Raw genomic sequence first — 17090 nt, 5'->3', positions numbered from 1 at the left:
CTCTCTCTCTCTGTCTCTCTCTCTCTCTGTCTGTCTCTCTCTCTGTCTCTTTCTCTGTCTCTGTCTCCCTCCCTCTCCTCTCTCTCTCTCTGTCTCTGTCTCCCTCCCTCCTTTTCTTTCTCCCTCTCTCTCTCTCCCTCCCTCCCTCTCTGTCTCTCTCCCTCCCTCTCTCTCCTCTCTCTCTCTCTCTCTCTGTCTCCTTCCCTCCCTTTCTTTCTCTCTCTCTCTCTCTTCCTCTCCCTCTCCTTTCTTTCTCTGTCTCTCAGCTTTCTCACTCTTCTCTCTCCCTTTCTGGGGGAAGGACAGGCTGGCACCCCTATACCCCACCTCCCACTCCTCTGGTCTGGCCCATCATCTCATCATGATCTTTAGTTGGGTTTCAAGCCGACTCACCCTGTGGTGTTTGCTATGGGGAATACTCGGATGCCCTGGTATTGCCTTGGGGTTGATGGGGGAGGGAGCAGGGACCTGGACTGCTGCCCTGCCTGCATTAATGTTCTCAGTGCTTGCTGGTCATATTTGCAGGGGTTTGGGACATTTGGGCACTTGAAGGGGATTGGAGGTCAAGGTTGAGAGTTAGCTTGCCTGTGTTTGGTGGTCAGAGCTCACCCCCCTGGGCAGTTTGTGAATTTTCCCCTTATTCTGTGTGTTGCCTGCCTTAGAGAAGACCAGTACAGGCAGATTCCCTGGCTCCTTGAAGATGGTGAGAGTTTTCTGTCCCTCCAACTGCCATTGTTCATTCCACGTCATGGTCCTTACCCAGGGAGGGCCCGCTTAAGTAACTTGATCAGGAGTTTTGTTTAGTAGAGAAACAAAGACCCTATGACAGTTGAGGTTCTGAACCTCCCCTCAACTCTGGAGCAAGGTTAGGTAGAGAACAAGAGGAAGTTCTGTTGGTTCCTTCTCTGTAACTTTTCAAGCCAAGGACTCCCATATGGTACAAGGGAGGAGCCCAAGGTTTGGGGCCCTGAGGACCTGAGTGCTAAGCAGGAGCATCTATTCACTGCCTCTCTGACCTGGAGTGGCTGCTTCAACTGAGCAAACATGCACGGTGTCACCAAGCCTACTAAAACTTAAAGGGACACCATGGGTTTCAGTTTGTGTAATACATAAAGAGTAGGGACAGGGACCTCCTAGATGGGGACATACCCTCCACCAGCACAGGCTGGCACCTTCTGTGCAATTTATCATCTTAGAGCAGGGATTCCTCACCTTGTTTGTGCCTGGGATCCCTTTGGCCATCTGGAAAACTGATGGACCCTTTTCAGGGGACTTAAATGCTTTTATTTAAATACCTAGAATTACAAAGGAAAGCAATTACATTAAAATAGGGCTATCAAAATATTTTAAAAAATCAAGTTCACAGACCCCAGGTTAAGAGCCCTTGTCTTAGAGAGTTGCCCACAGTAATCCAAGCTAATAACCCTTTATTAAATGCTTACTGTGTGCCAAGCACTGAGAGAGGTTAAAGGACTTGCCCAGAGTCATACACCTACTGTGTGTAAGAGGAATGATTTGCATCCAGGGCTTTCTTGAGCTCTCTTCAGGTTCCTTCTCCCCAAAGAGCATTTCTCTTAGATGAGATAATGTCTATGCAGAGCAGAATGCTCCAATCCCAGGGAAAGGCAGAGTGGCCTGTCTCCCTGCCCAGGAAGGGAATGCCTGAGTAGAACCCAGGACCCAGAGTGGCTGCCTGGCAGGGATGGCCAAGCTCAGCCTCCTCTGGGGGAGGGGCCCACATCTGGCCTTCACCCCCTGCTTTTCTGTCTGGAGCTAAGAAGGTCCCTTGTGCCCAGCCTCGACTATCCCCGATGGTGCTCTGCGTCCTGAAAGCTCCCATTGTACTGGGGTGGGCAGAGTTGCCTGCTCATCTTTGGAGCATCGCCCACCCACAGCTGCTGTGAGGCCCTTTGTGTTCCCAGAGAGCTCCAACACAACAGATGGACTGTGGGGGCAGACAGCACAGTGTGACTGGGTGTGGGACACGAGTCAGACAGCATTCTTCTTGGGGAGAGAGGCATGCAGCATGCTGGGGAGAGGGCTGGCTTGGGTTCCTGTACTTTCTAGATAGTTTCCAGTGTGACCTTGGACGAGTCATTTCCCCTGGATGGGCCCCAGTTTCCTTTGGACCAGCCGACCTCTGTCTCTTCTAGCTCTGGGTCAGTCTCTAAAGCCCTTCCCTTCCTGAGGCTCTCTGTGTACATCTGTAAAATGGGGATAAGAATACAAAGTAACTAGTAAACTTTAAAATGCTGTGCAATTGTGAGCTCTTATTCTCATCAGGAAAAACTTTAAGTTGTGAATCTGTTACATTCGATCCATCTGGATCCCCCCAAATGTTACTAGAATCTCTCTGGTGCCATGGAATGAGCATTAGACTTCTGGTGGGGAAATCAGAGCAGACTTCATGGAGGAGGTGGCCTTGGCTCGGAGGATAGGTAGAATCTCAGCAGGGGCCGGCCAGCCATGAGTGAAGGGCATTCTACATGTGTACCCTTGGGCTGAGGTGCAGAGATAGCACAGGCCCATCAGGGGCATGGCCAGGTGTTGCTTAGCCGGGAAATCTGGTTTCCCTTCGGCCTGGTGCCCCTTGTCTAGTGGCCTTGTTCCTGATTTACGAAGTGAGAGTGGTGGTTCCTGTCCTCCCTTTCTTCTCCCGATTGTCACAAGGGTGGGTGGGGGAGGGAGGGGGAGAAGAAGCTATTTGAAAAGCATGGGGAGGTGGGTGACTGTAACTTGTGTGTCACCCAGTGGATGGGTAAGGATTTGGGTTGACTAGGGCCGAGCAGAAGTGTAAGGAGAAGTTCAGAAAGAAGGACCCAACCTTTCCTGAATTTCTGTTTTCTGAACAGACAATTGAGTTTCTGAATGACAACATCCGAAGGGGAATCAAGAATTACTATGATGACCTGGACTTCAAGAACATCATGGACTTTGTCCAGGAGCAGGTGAGATGGTGATTCCTTATGTTCCCTTTGAAATTGTCCGTGCTTCTTTCTCTTCTGGTCCTGACAGTCACTGAGAAGGGAAAGGGGGTGTCTCTCATCCTCTCATCCTCTCCCCCCTGCCCCAGTCATGGGACCACTGACTCAGAGAAGGGAGGATAGAGCATCATTTTACAGATGAGAAAACCCAAAACGCCAAAGGGGAGGTGACGCGGGGTCAGAGGCAGGGCTGGGATCCACACCAGGTCCTCTGACCTTGACCCAGTGCTCTCTGCTAGAGGTTATGATGTGTGGGGGAAGGAGCACAGGATTCATGCTCAGAAGCTGTGGGTTCTAATCCTGTATCTGATACATACTGTCTGTGCTACCTTGGGGCTTTCCTGGGTCACTATAAAGATGAGGGTCAGACTGCATGGTCCCTAAGGCCCCTTCCAGCCCTAAATTCAGTGATGCTGTGGACTGACCAGGCTGGGTGGAGGCACTGGTCATTACAGCAATAATTATCATAGAAGCATTTGTGTAGTGCTTGATGGGTGGTTTTAATTCCAGGGCAAGTTTTAAGGCTTTCAAAAGTGCTTTCCCCATAAAAGGCCCATCAGGCAGCTAGTGTGGGCGTTGTGTCTTTGTCACAGAGATGGGGGAAGGTCGGGGCCTGGATTCAGACTCTGGGCTCCTGGCCCTCGGTCTTGTGGCCTCCCAGTGTTGGTGACCACAGGGACAGGCCCTATCCCTATGGGCCCCTTGCCCTTCCCAGCCTTTTTTATCCATCTGGATCCCTCCAAATGTTGGAAAAGCCTCCTTCAGTAGGAGGAAGGACTTATAGGGGAGAGCAGCCAATGTACTACCAATGCCTGTCAAATAGAAGGCACTTAATAAATGCTTATTGACAGACTCGGCCAGGGCCAGGCCGTGCTCAGACACCTCTCCTAGCTGGATCAAGCAGATGTGACCTTGTCGTGGGCATCCTCTGGACCAGATCACAGGAGCCCTGAGCTTGAAGGGGCTTTGGGGGTCTTATTCTACTCATTCCTGACCAAGAATCCCCCTGAGAACCCAGCTCACCATAGCAGGGCATGGGGTTCATCCCTTCTGTGTTGAAGACCTCCAAGAAGGAGGACCCCTCCCTCCCCCCACATAGGGCAGCCCATCCTATTTTGTTAACACAGTTTTACTGAGCCAGCGTCTAACAGGGGACTGAGGAGACGAGCAGATCAGAGACACTGTGCCAGTAATAAGTCGGAGTTTACTTAACTACTTTCCTTATGGGGGACAGATTCACAAATTGGGAGCTTTCCTGATCAGAATCCCACCGTAGTGAAGGTAGAGATTGTGGACGTAGTATAACCTATACATAAATCACAAGTGGGAAGGGGGGGCAGGGTGGATCACCAACAGCCATTTCTGTGGGAATAGCATTGTTTCAAGTCTTGGGAGGCCGTTATGCTGTGGGGCACGGGAGCAGAGTTCTGTGATGAAAACACAGTCTTTGATTCACTTTACTTCAGGTACACGAACACAGGAGTGCTGTGATTGTGAGTGATGTCAAGGACTGATCATTGTTTGAAGTGGCCTTCCGACTCCCAGGCCAGGAAGGGCCAGTCTGAAAAATCTAAATTATTAGTATATTCATTAAGCATATCATATCAGTTATTATGAATATCATAATATCCTTCCTAACGTCAGTCCTAAATTGACTTCCCTTTGCTTCTGCTTCTGGCCCCGGGAACAAACGGGCTGTGTCCGACCTCTTCTCCTGTGGCAATCTTGCAGGTCCTTCAGGAGGGCTACCCTGCTCCGCCCCTTCCCCCATCCCTGCCCCCAAGCTCGCTTTCCCCATGGCAGGGTGCCAGGAGAACTAGAGATGAGTCACAGCCGAAGTGGAGGAGTGACTCATTCTATCCCGATAGAATCCTCTCATCTCTCCTGTGCTCAGCATGTACTGACCCTGTGGATACAAAAAGAGTCCCAAGGTCATCCCTGCTCTCAGGGAGCTCATGCTCTAATGGTACCAGTGTCATTGAACCCATTTTACATAAGAGGACATTGAACTGGAGGCATGGCCCTCACTGGTATTTGAACCTAGGCCTTTATGGCAAGTTTCTCTATATGCTAGATGTCTATGTGGGTGGAGCCCCAGGTCTAGAGTTGGAATTCAAATGCTGCCTCAGTGTGTGTGTGTGTGTGTGTGTGTGTGTGTGTGTGTGTGTGTGTGACCCTGCTCAAGTCGCTTCAACTGTCTGCCTCAGTTTCCTCCTCTGTAAAATGGAAAGAATGATAGCAGCACCTCCCTTAGAAGATCCGGTGAGATAATGCTTGTCAAATACTATAGAAATGGTGTAGAAATGGTACAGAAATGGTGCAGAAATGATGTAGAAATGGTGTAGAAATGGCACAAAAATGATGTAGAAATGGTGTAGAAACGGTACAGAAACGGTACAGAAATGATGTAGAAATGGTGTAGAAATGGTACAAAAATGATGTAGAAATGGTGTAGAAATGGTACAGAAATGGTGCAGAAATGATGTAGAAAAGGTGTAGAAATGGTACAGAAATGATGTAGAAATGGTGTAGAAACGGTACAGAAATGGTACAGAAATGATGTAGAAATGGTGTGGAAATGGTACAGAAATGATGTAGAAATGGTGTAGAAATGGTACAAAAATGATGTAGAAATGGTGTAGAAACGGTACAGAAACGGTACAGAAATGATGTAGAAATGGTGTAGAAACGGTACAGAAATGGTGTAGAAACGGTACAGAAATGGTACAGAAATGATGTAGAAATGGTGTGGAAACGGTACAGAAATGATGTAGAAATGGTGTAGAAACGGTACAGAAATGATGTAGAAATGGTGTAGAAACAGTACAGAAATGATGTAGAAATGGTGTAGAAATGGTGTGGAAACGGTACAGAAATGATGTAGAAATGGTGTGGAAACGGTACAGAAATGATGTAGAAATGGTGTGGAAACGGTACAGAAATGATGTAGAAATGGTGTAGAAATGGTACAGAAATGGTACAGAAATGATGTAGAAATGGTGTGGAAACGGTACAGAAATGATGTAGAAATGGTGTGGAAACGGTACAGAAATGATGTAGAAATGGTGTGGAAACGGTACAGAAATGGTACAGAAATGATGTAGAAATGGTGTAGAAACGGTACAGAAATGATGTAGAAATGGTGTAGAAATGGTACAGAAATGATGTAGAAATGGTGTAGAAACGGTACAGAAATGGTACAGAAATGATGTAGAAATGGTGTGGAAACGGTACAGAAATGGTACAGAAATGATGTAGAAATGGTGTGGAAACAGTATAGAAACAGTATAGAAATGGTAGTGCCCATGGCTGTCCTCTCCCCCTCCCCAGCCCATGAACTCATCACTCTAGGGTCTTGGCAGGAGGGAGAGAAGGGAAGACGAGGGAGGGGAGGTGCAGGTCTCTGCTTTCCAGGGGAAGTTTCCAAAAGAAACAGGAGCTCTTCTCAACCTCTGGTTCTCTTTCCAGCCTCCTCCTCCCCTTGGAGAGACCCCAAGCATGGTAAAAGTAGTGCCTTGGACCCTCACCCAGGGCCTCGAAAGAAACATGTTCTTGGAGCCCCGAGCACCTCCCCCCCCCATCCTCTTTCCTCCCCCACCACCTCTCCATCCTTTTCTGTTTGGCTCCAGCTGCCAAACCCCGGGAGAACCCTGTCCATCTTCAGTCCAGACAACAACCCCTCGGAACAAACTTTAGCTCAGGTCCTCTGGGCAGTGGACCTGTCTGGCTGCCCTCAACCAAGGGGAGGCTCTTTATAGGCCAAGCTGACCCACACTCTGCGGGTGTTGCCTGAACAGAACCTCCTCTGTCTCTCTTTGTTCTGGCTCCCCTCTCATGATTTTGAGCAGGTGCGGAACTTGCCTGACAGCTCTCCTGGGGTGGGCCAGCTTCAGAGCAGGAATCTTTGACCCAGAGATTCAATCTCTACTAGAACAGGCCCTGGGGCTGACCAGGAGTTTATTTTTCCAAGGAGTAAGACTACTTTGATTTATTCTTCCTTTTTTCTAGTATCTACCTACCAGGTTTCGGAGTTGCTGTGAGGAATGCATTTTGTTGTTCGGCCTAGAGGCTGATGGGCTACCCGAGTCTCTTACCTTTCGCAGGTCTTCGGTGATCAGCCAGATAAACGTATTGAGAGAAGAGACTTTCCAGAGTCAAACAAGGGTTAGGCTTTATTCAGGGTCTTAGTTACATATCCATATGCAGGGCGAATTCTTCCCCGGGAGAGAGGAACCCTCCTCCTCCCAAAGGGCAAGGATCATACAGCAAGAGGATGGGAGCGGAAGAGGGGAGGGACCCCCGGAGGGGACCCCACAGTAAGAAGAGGGCCTTCAGGCTTTCCTGTCCATACTTAAGCTCTCCCCGCCGCATAGTTTGCACATGAATACCATGCGTGCTCTCAGCCCCTAGCTAATTAACAACAGGTGTGCTCAGACCACGGACTAATCTCAAGGGTGGGATGCTCTCCCCAGCAAGTTTCCCACTGAGAAGAGGTGGAAATGCACGAGATAGCCCGTGTTTCACACCTCAATCCCCAGCTGTTCCCTGGGGGGCCTCGTGAGATCTCTGAGGTTTAGAAGTCCTCACTTTCGCCTGCCCGAGACTGTCCACGTGAAAACTGAGCTTACACCCCCAACACTTTGTAAACCCAAGGAAATATATCAGTGTACTCCATTATTATCCCAGAGGCAGTGTGGCATAGGGGGCACAGTCTGCCCTGAAGCTAGGAAGACCTGGGTTCAAGTCCATCTCTGACACACACATGTTGGCTGTAGGACCCTGGATAGATCACTCAGTCTTTCACAGCCTCTACGCAGCTCCCCAAGACTGCACACCACAGAGAAGGTGCCAGCCAACATTGGCAGACCAGGGAGTTCCCTTGGGGTTGGGACTTTTTTGACCATAGTGTGCATCAAGAACTATCTACCAAGTGACAGAGAGGGATGGGGAGCTGCTGGTACTGGAGGGTCTGGTCCTCTTTGGGCAGCTTCCCATGCTCCCTAGTGCTTCCATAGATCCTGCAGCTCTAGCTCATAGCTCCTTGTTCTGGCCTTTGAACTGAGAAGAAAAGGCTCCCTCTTCTTCATGATGGATCCTCAAGGACCCAAGGATGACTCTCTTGTCCCTGCCCAAGGCTTCTCTAGGCTCTGCCCTAGTGCCTGCCACCTTCTTCTCATATGACACTGGCCTGGTTACCTTCTGCCCACTGTATTCCTGTGCTGTGGACACAATCCCCTCCTGCCTTGTTGTCCCAGGACTGAATTCTCGTTTTACAGATGGGGAAATGGAGACAGAGAAACTGAGCTTGACTTAATGCCTGTGCCTGGTATCAGCTCCAGTCCCGGATTCTAAACCTTGAAGTCAGAAGTGACCTTCTTCATTCTTTGCTAATTGTAAAACAAGCCAATTTCTTTTGGTGGAATGGGCTGAGGGTGGCACTTTGCCCTCGTATGCTACCCTGAGTGGGAGCACTTGGAGAGCATTCCCTTTTGCTGTTCCCCCAAACACACACACACACTGAGTTTTTTTTCTTTTTAGTTTAAGTGCTGTGGTGGAGAAGACTACAAGGACTGGGCCATGAACCAGTACCACGACTGCAACGCGCCTGGCCCCTTGGCATGTGGGGTACCTTATACCTGCTGCTTAAGAAATTCGGTAAGAGCCATGTAGCTATGCTAGCCTCATTCTAGGAGCAGCCGACACAGGAACTCAAAGGCTGCTGACCTGCTCAGATTGGGGGTTCTTAGCCCCTAGGAGTCTGTGTGTGTGCCTTAGTGGGGTCTGTGAACTTGGCTGGGGACGAAGGGGAATGATTCCCATTAATCTCTGACTGAAATTTAGTGTTGTGACTGTGATTGTTGGCAGCAAACGCAACTGGCCACAGGCTCCTCCACGCGGCCAGGGACCTGTGAGACAAGAGCAGTTCAGGACTCCTGGTCTGCACCCTAGGATTTCATAAATGCCCTTCAAGGCAGTTACTGAGAGCATGTGTCACTCTCCTCCTTTTACAGGTGGGGAAACTGAGACTGAGGGAAGTTTAGAGACTTGCCCATGGACATCCATATGGTGAGGAAGTGTCAGAGACACGATTTGAACCCAGGTCTCTGCTGCCTCCAACCAAATGACCACCATGATGCAGTCCTTCCACCCCAAATGACAGCTATGACAAAGAGTTCTCCATTCTATCTCAAAGTTCCCACCCCCTTTTTGTAAAATTGAGGGGCTAGACCTTTTTTGGGTAATGGCCCCCTTGAGCAGTGTCTGGGGAAGTCTACAGACCCCCTCTCTGATCTTGTTTTCAAATGCCTAAAGTAAAATTCCTAGAATTACAAAGGAAACCAATTATATTGAAATTCAGTTATGAAAGTATTAAATAAGTAAGTTCATGGACCCTCCAGACTAGATGATCTTTGAGGTCCTTCTGATTCTGCAATTTATGAATCTTTGACCAAATGAGGAGAGCAGCTGGGGGCTTTGGGTCCCTGCTAGAGTCCTGCCTGCCACCTGCTCAAATACAGACTCATCAGCATTGCATTTTTGAGCCCTGCAGTTCAGGTCCCTCTGTAATCAGGAAGCCTGCCTTTCCAGGCATATTGCATCTTGCCGCTAGCCACTGGGTTTTTGTCCAGGGTGTCCTCCCTCCCAGTACTGCCCACCATTGGCCTCTCTTCCTTTCAGAATCCCAGCTTTCTTCAAAGCACAGCTTTTTTTCCTGATCCCCTCTGTTTGTCATAAATATGCTGATGACTAATTATTAATTACCTATTGTATCTCCCCTGTAGTCTCCTTGTGCCCCTTGTGGGGCAGGGACTGTTTACTTTGTGTGCCTGACATATAGTAGGTATTTAGTTAATGTATTTTGGATTGGTTTGGATGGAAGGAAGGAAGAAAACAAGCAATTTTGAGTTTTCAACATTCACTTTTATAAGATTTTGAGTTCTTAAATTTTTTTCCCTCCCCTCTCCCCAAGACAGCATGCAGTCTCATATAGGCTATATATGTGCACTCATATTAACCATATTTCCACATTAGTCATGTTGTGTAAGAAGAATCAGAACAAAAGGGAAGAACCACCAGAAAGAAATAAAGAAAATAATCTTTGATCTGCATTCAGACTCCATAGTTCTTCCTCTGGATTTGGACAGCACTTTCCATCATGAGTCTTTTGGAATTTTCTCAGATCATTGCATGAGAAGAGTTAAGTCTGTCAAAGCTGATCATCACACAGTGTTGTTGTTACCATGTACAATGTTCTCCTGGTTCTACTCACTTCCCTCAGTATTGGTTCATATAAGTCTTTACAGGTTTTTCTGAAGTTCTCTTGTTCATCATTTCTTATGGCACAATAGTATTCCAGTTGATGGATATCCTCTCAATTTCCAGTTCTTGGCCATCACAAAAGGGAAACAAGCAGGCACTGTGCTAAACCATTCTACAAATACCTATTTGATCCTAAGCTATTATCCCCATTGTACACATGAGAACACTGAGCTTAAGGGAGGCTGGCAAGTGTCAGAGGCAGGATCCTAACTCAAGTCTTCCTCACTTGAGGTCTTGATCTCACTCATCACCAATCTCTCTTTCAGCTTTGGTTCTTGGTTCAAGCCTGGGCCTTGAAACCCAGCAGACATTCAGCCCACAAAAGCCTTGTTTGGTTACCCACCAGGACAGAGGGAATCCTGAGATTGAGAGCTGGAAGGGATCCATTAGAGTGAAGATACCTTATCTGATAGAGAAAGAGCCCAAGGGCCAGGGAGAGGTAGTGACTCTCCCCAGAGCACCAGATCCTCAGGGCTTTCAGACCTGCTGAGAAAGGATGCAGACACTTCCTCTATAGGTGCAGGGTTTGATGAATGGAGAGGAGAGCTCCCTTAATGCTCATGGAAAATTTCTGTTCCAAGCCTAACGTGCTTTGAAATGTTCCCAGTTCCTGCCTATCTGCTACTTGGCTCTAAAGACTGTCAGCTGCTGTCTGACGGAGACTGATGAGGATGCAGAAGGACAGTTCACCCCACCTTTGGGGGTGAGAAGGTAGAGGTTAATTTTTGTGGTGGTATGGCAATAGTCTGACCCTCTCATTTTGACAGAAGAGAAAACTGAGGTCCAGAAGAGGAAGGGGTTGCCCTGCTGCTGGTAAATGGCAGTGTGGGGGTCTGGGGCAGTGGTCCCCACATTTTTGACCACACACCTATCAGGTAAAAAAAATTGAGCATGCATTCTCAATATATGTATGTAGGGATGGGGCTAGACCATTGCTGGGAGAAGAGAGTCCCTCCGCCAGAGCAGGTTGGCACTGTTTCTGCACCTTCTGACTGTAGGCAATTATCTAGCCCAGGAAGAAGTGAAGTGATTTGTCGAGGGTCACACAGGTAGTTAGGTGTCTGAGGCAGGATTTGAACTAATCTTCCTGACTTCAGTGTGAGCTCCGGATCCACTATGTTAGGCTGCCTTTCTGCTACTTTCTTTTTTATTTTATTTTATTTTATTGTATTTTTAAAAAATTATTTTATTTGTTTTCAATGTTCTACAATCACTTCCATATATCTTAGATTTTTTCCCCTCCCTTTCCGCCCTTCCCCCCCACCTCCCTACTCCTTCCTTGAGACAGCATACAGTTTTATATAGGTTCTACACATACATTCCTATTAAATACATTTTCACCTTAGTCATGTTGCATGGAAGAATCAAAATGAATGGGAGAAATCATAAAACAAAGCAAAACATAATACAAAGGAAAATGATCTGCTTCATTCTGCGATCGAATTCCATAGTTCTTTGGATGTGGAAGGCATTTTGTCTTAAGAGACCATTGAGAATTATTTAAGTCCTGGCATTGCAATGAAGTACTAAGTCTACCAGAAAAATTTCTCACACACTGTGGTTGTTGCTGTGTGCGTAGTTCTCCTGGTTCTGCTCCTTTCACTCAGCATCAGTTCATATAAGTCTTTCCAGGTCTCTCTTGAAGTCTTCCTATTCATCATTTCTTACAGCATAATAGTATTCCATTACATTCATATACCACAATTTATTCAGCCATTCCCCAGTTGATGGGCATCCCCTTGATTTCCAGTTTGTGGCCATCACAAAGAGAGCTGCTATGAATATTTTTGTACAAATGGGACCCTTTCCCATTTTTATGATCTCTTGGGGATACAGTCCTAGAAGTGGTATTGCTGGGTCACATTTTTGTAGCCCTTTGGACATAGTTTCAAATTGCTCTCCAGAATGGTTGGATCAGTTCACAGCTCCACCAACAAATGAATTAGTGTTCCAACTCTCCCACATCTTCTCCAACATTTATCATCTTCCTGTTTTGTCATGTGTTAGCCAGTCTGATAGTGAGATGTGGTATCTCAGAGTTGTTTTGATTTGCATCTCTCTAATCAATAGTGATTTAGAGCATTTTTTCATATGACTATATATAGCTTTAATTTCTTCCTCTGAAAACTACCTGTTCATATCCTTTGACATTTATCAATTGGGGAATGACTTGTATTCTTGTACATTTGACTCAGCTCTCTATATATTTTAGAAATGAGGCCTTCATCACAGACACTAGTTGCAAAAATTCTTTCCCAGTTTTCTGCTTCCCTCCTAATCTTGATTGTGTTGGGTTTGGTTGTGCAAAAACTTTTCAATTTAATGCACTTCATAATGTTTTCTATCTCTTGTTTAGTCAAAAATTTTTCCATTCTCCATAAATCTGATAAATTCACTATTCCTTGCTCCCCTAAATTGTTTATAGTATCGGTCTTTATACCTACATCATGTACCCATTTGGACTTTATTCTTGTGTATGGTGTCAGGCATTGGTCTATGCCCAGTTTCTGCCAGACTGTTATCCAGTTTTCCCAGTAATTTTTGTCAAACAGTGAGTTCTTATCCCAGAAGCTGGAGTCCTTGGGTTTATCAAACAGTAGATTTCTATATTCATTGACTCCTGTGTCTTGAGTACCTAACCTATTTCACTGGCCTACCCCTTTGTTTCTTAGCCAGTACCAAGTGGTTTTGATAACTGCTGCTTTATAATACAATTTGACATCTGGTGGAGCTAGGCTTTCTGCTACTTTCAAACATACATGTTTGTTTATAAACTAGATACATGTACTACTGTAGTAATATATTACACACATTATAAAACACGCAAAAATACAGATAAACATAGGATGTGATAAAGAGTAAGGGACCAATTCAAAGTTTTCTGTGTTGGGGTGCAGGTGCTCACCAAAATTTATGACTATTGGATTTTTAGTGAGAGCATCGCGATCGGATAGATTACCTCACTTTTTAGGATCTTAGTTTAATACCTTGTTATGTAGAGATTTGAAGTCTGAGTCTGGGTTCAGATTCTTTTGACTCTATGTTGGAGTCCCATCCCATCTACCTCAAACAATATATTTCACAAATCACAGTTTACCACAAAGAGTAATTGTCATGTTCATTTCAAGTCAAGTTCCTACTGTGTGCTGGGCCCTGTGCTGGGACTGGCAGTCCCTGGGTCCTGAGGAGCTTAGAACATTCTACAGGCAAGAACAAGAATCCTGCTGATTGTGGTTTAGGGGATAAGTGTCATATGTCAGGGCAGGTGTGATGTCATGTACAAATGGCAGCTGTCACGTCCATGACAACTAATGGAAATGGAACCTCCAGTGAGTATAAAAGAGCATATGATTCATGTGTACTTAGGAAATTCTGTTTTTGACAAGGAGCAAGGATTGTTATAAACAGAGATACCCCAGATAAAATAGAAGAAAAAATTCCAGTTCACAGTAGACATTAACAAGACCCTCTGTTTTTTCTCTTTGCTTAAGCTGGCCTTTCATCGTCATGGGTGGCATTTTTGGTGATTCTTGGGAGATCTCTGTGTCTAAAAAAACCCTCACCATTCTGATGCTATGACTCCTCTCGAGGCATATGTAATGGCAAGCATAGTTTTACCTAATTAGGCCCAAGCTTTTAGCTGTGACAGGTGAATATTGACTCATGAGATTGATTTTTTCTTTTTTAAAATGATATTTTTGTTTCATTAAATATTTCCTGGTTACATTTTAAAAGTCTTTTTTAATATTTAAAAAAATCAAGTTCTAAGTTCTCAACCTCCCACCCACAGAGAAAGCAAGCAACTTATTGATTGATTGTACATGTGAAGTCATGTAAAGCATAATTCTGTGTCAGCCATGCTATGAACACACACACACACACACACACACACACACACAGCAAGAAACATAAAGTGAAAAAAATCTGCTTCAGTCTGGAAGGAGAGTTCATTAGTTCTCTCTGGAGAATTTTCTTGAAATTTCCTGGGCCTTGAAGAATGAGTTAAGGATTGAGAAAGCAGGACAGGTTGGTGGACATTCTAGGACCACTGTTGAACAGTGAGTGGGGAATGCCAGCTCTCCTTGGAGTTGGAAGCTCTGAGTTTGAATCCTAACCCTATCCCTGAGTGGTCCTGGGCAAGTCACTTCATTTTTCTGAGCCCGTTTCCCTTTCCCTCCCAGGGTTGTTGTGAGGATCACATGGGACAGTGAATGAGTGACTTTTGTCATTTCACTTAGGGCAGGAATTCCTACTTGGGGTCTGTGAGCTTGTTTCTAAAAGATATTTTAATGATGGTAATTCAATATTGTTTTCCTTTGTAATCTTTTGTATCTTGTGCATTTGAGAACATGACTCAGAGGCCTCACCAGATTGACTGCTAAAGGGGTTCGAGATTCTCACACGTTGAGTCCTTGATTTGGGGAAAGGATGGATGTAAAATAGGAGTCCATAGGACATAAAATTTGGGGAGTAAAGGAAGGCTCAGTCTTGGTGGAGTGGGGGATTTCCTGTCTCTCCCACTGCCTGACCACCATAAGAACTGACCAGCCTACCCACCCCTCAGCTTCCTAGTTGGGAGGGTCTGGGCTCTGAGGAAGGGTTTCGGGGTAAGTGAGCTGGGACTTCTTATTACCACCATCATTTTCTCAAGGGAGTCAGTGGAGGGTGAATCTGTGGGACTGTGGAAAGAGCCCTGTGTTTGAATCCCCCATCTCACTGCCTTTGTGACCTGGGGCCATTCATGTCCTCTTCACCTGGACCAGTCCTGGCTCTTTCTCTTCCCTCTGATCCTGGTGGGGAAGTTGGTAGAGTTTAGGGACATGTTGCTTTTCCATACTCCTCAGAAAGTGTGGAGACGCCTCCTGGCCCCACCCTTTTCCCCCACTTATCCACCGCATTGTACAGCTACTTTGGAGCCTTATCCAGGTGGAAAGAGCAGCCTGTGGACAACAAGAACAGATCCTGGCTAAGTGCACAATAGCTGTGTGGCCCTAGACTAGTCACTTATTTTCTCTGGGCCTCAGTTCCTCCATCTGTAAAGTGAGGAAATTGGATTTAATTCCTTTAAGCTCTGAATCTGTGATCCTCCCTGGAGAACCGAGGGAGTGTGAAGGGAGGGCCTGTATTCAAAGGGTGAGGAGGAATCCGAAGAAGTCGCAGCCATCCAACAGAGCTTTGGGATGGACAGAATTTCAGTTTTAGCACCAGGGGCCTGAGGTCCGGGAGAGGCCTTAGTGATTATTGGGTCCAACCCTTTCTATTTACCAAGGTGGACTCTGAGGCCCAATAGTGCTTAAGTGACGTGGCCAACATCACATGGGGAGTGAGCAGTGAGGCTGGGATTTGAACTGAGGCCCTCTGACCCTAGGCCCCAAGCTCTTACGTGTCCCTGTTGGCAGCTTCTTGCAGGTAGGGATCGCTGCTCTGGCTTTGTTTATTTCCCCAGTGACTGGGAGGGTCTGTGCAAAAGAGAGGCCCCTTCATGCTGGGGGTGGGGTGGGGTGTGTAGGATAACCTGTGACCGTGTTTAACTGTTGGAAAGCCATTTGTAATTCTACACAAAAAGTTACCAAGTAGTACATGTCCTTTAACCCAGCAATACCACAGCTAGGCCTGTGCCCAAAAGAGATCAAAGAAAGGGGGAAAGGTATTCCGTATACAAAATATTTTATAGGAGCTTTCTTTGTGGGGGGATTGAAAATGAAAGGGGATGCCCCTCAATTGAGGAATGGCTGAGTCACTTGTAATTGTGATGGGGTGTTATTGTACTGTAAGAAAGGAGGAAAATTTTATTTATTTTTAGTTTTCAACATTCATTTTTATAAGATTTTGAGTTCTAAATTTTTTCCCCTCCCTTTGATCCCCCCCAAGATGACATGCAATCTGGTATAGGCTATACATGTACAATCATATTAACCACATTTCCACACAAGTTATACTGTGAAAGAAGAATTATAACAAAAGGGAAAAACCACAAGAAAGAAAAAAAAGAAAATAGTGTACTTTGATCTGCATGTGCACTCCACAGTTCTCTCTCCGGATGTGGACAGCATTTTCCATCATGAGTCTTATGGAATTATCTTAGATCATTGCATTGCTGAGAAGAGCTGAGGGTGTCAAAGTTGGTCATCGCATAATGTGGCTGTTACTGTGTCCAATGTTCTCCTGTTTCTGCCCACTTCACTCAGCATCAGTTTGTGTAAGTCTTTCCAGGTTTTTCTGAAAGCATTCTGCTCATCATTTCTTATGGAACAGTAGTATTCCACTATATTCATATATCATAACTTGTTTAGCCATTCCCCAATTGATGGGCATCCCCTAATTTCCAATTCTTGGTCACCACAGAAAGAGCTGCTACAAATATTTTTGTATGTGTGGGTCTTTTTCCCTTTTTTATTATCTCTTTGGGATACAGACCTAGAAGTGGTACTGCTGGGTCAAAGGCTATGCACCATTTTATAGCCCTTTGGGCATAGAGAAACAGGTGATTTCAAAGAAACATGGAAAGGCTTCTGTGAACTGATGCAGTGAAGTGAGTTGTAAACCAGGTGAATAGTTTATCCAGTAATAACAAAGTTGTAAAAGCAAACAATCTGAAAGCCACGTAAGACCTGTGATCAAAAGTGAGACCATGGAGGAGCCGAGAGGGCTGGTGGGGAGGCATTCTGTCTATTATGGAGAGATGATGGATCTAGGGTGCAGACTGAGACATAGAGCTTTGAACATGACCATCGAGGACGTTTGTTTTGCTTGACCGTACGTATTTGTTACAAGAAATGTGTTTTT

The 17090-nt window shown here is 46.0% G+C and overlaps 1 protein-coding gene across 6 annotated transcripts in view; it reads left to right on the top strand.

The window, feature by feature from the left end:
• The window catches only part of TSPAN15 (tetraspanin 15), a 76218-nt gene that overhangs the window by 49111 nt on the left and 10017 nt on the right, over positions 1-17090 (top strand). For 4 of the 6 annotated variants that reach the window (XM_072628750.1, XM_072628751.1, XM_072628755.1 and 1 more), the window contains 2 exons: positions 2853-2948; positions 8523-8639. In XM_072628750.1, coding sequence (XP_072484851.1) covers positions 2853-2948; positions 8523-8639 — 213 coding nt within the window. The remainder of the gene's footprint in view (positions 1-2852; positions 2949-8522; positions 8640-17090) is intronic. The other 2 variants (XM_072628752.1, XM_072628754.1) reach the window with 1 other exon arrangement.

This window comes from Notamacropus eugenii, chromosome 1 (assembly GCF_028372415.1).
Source record: "Notamacropus eugenii isolate mMacEug1 chromosome 1, mMacEug1.pri_v2, whole genome shotgun sequence".
Lineage (NCBI taxonomy): Eukaryota > Metazoa > Chordata > Mammalia > Diprotodontia > Macropodidae > Notamacropus > Notamacropus eugenii.
The sequence above is the reverse complement of the archived record's forward strand: the minus strand, read 5'-3'. Positions and strand labels throughout refer to the sequence as shown.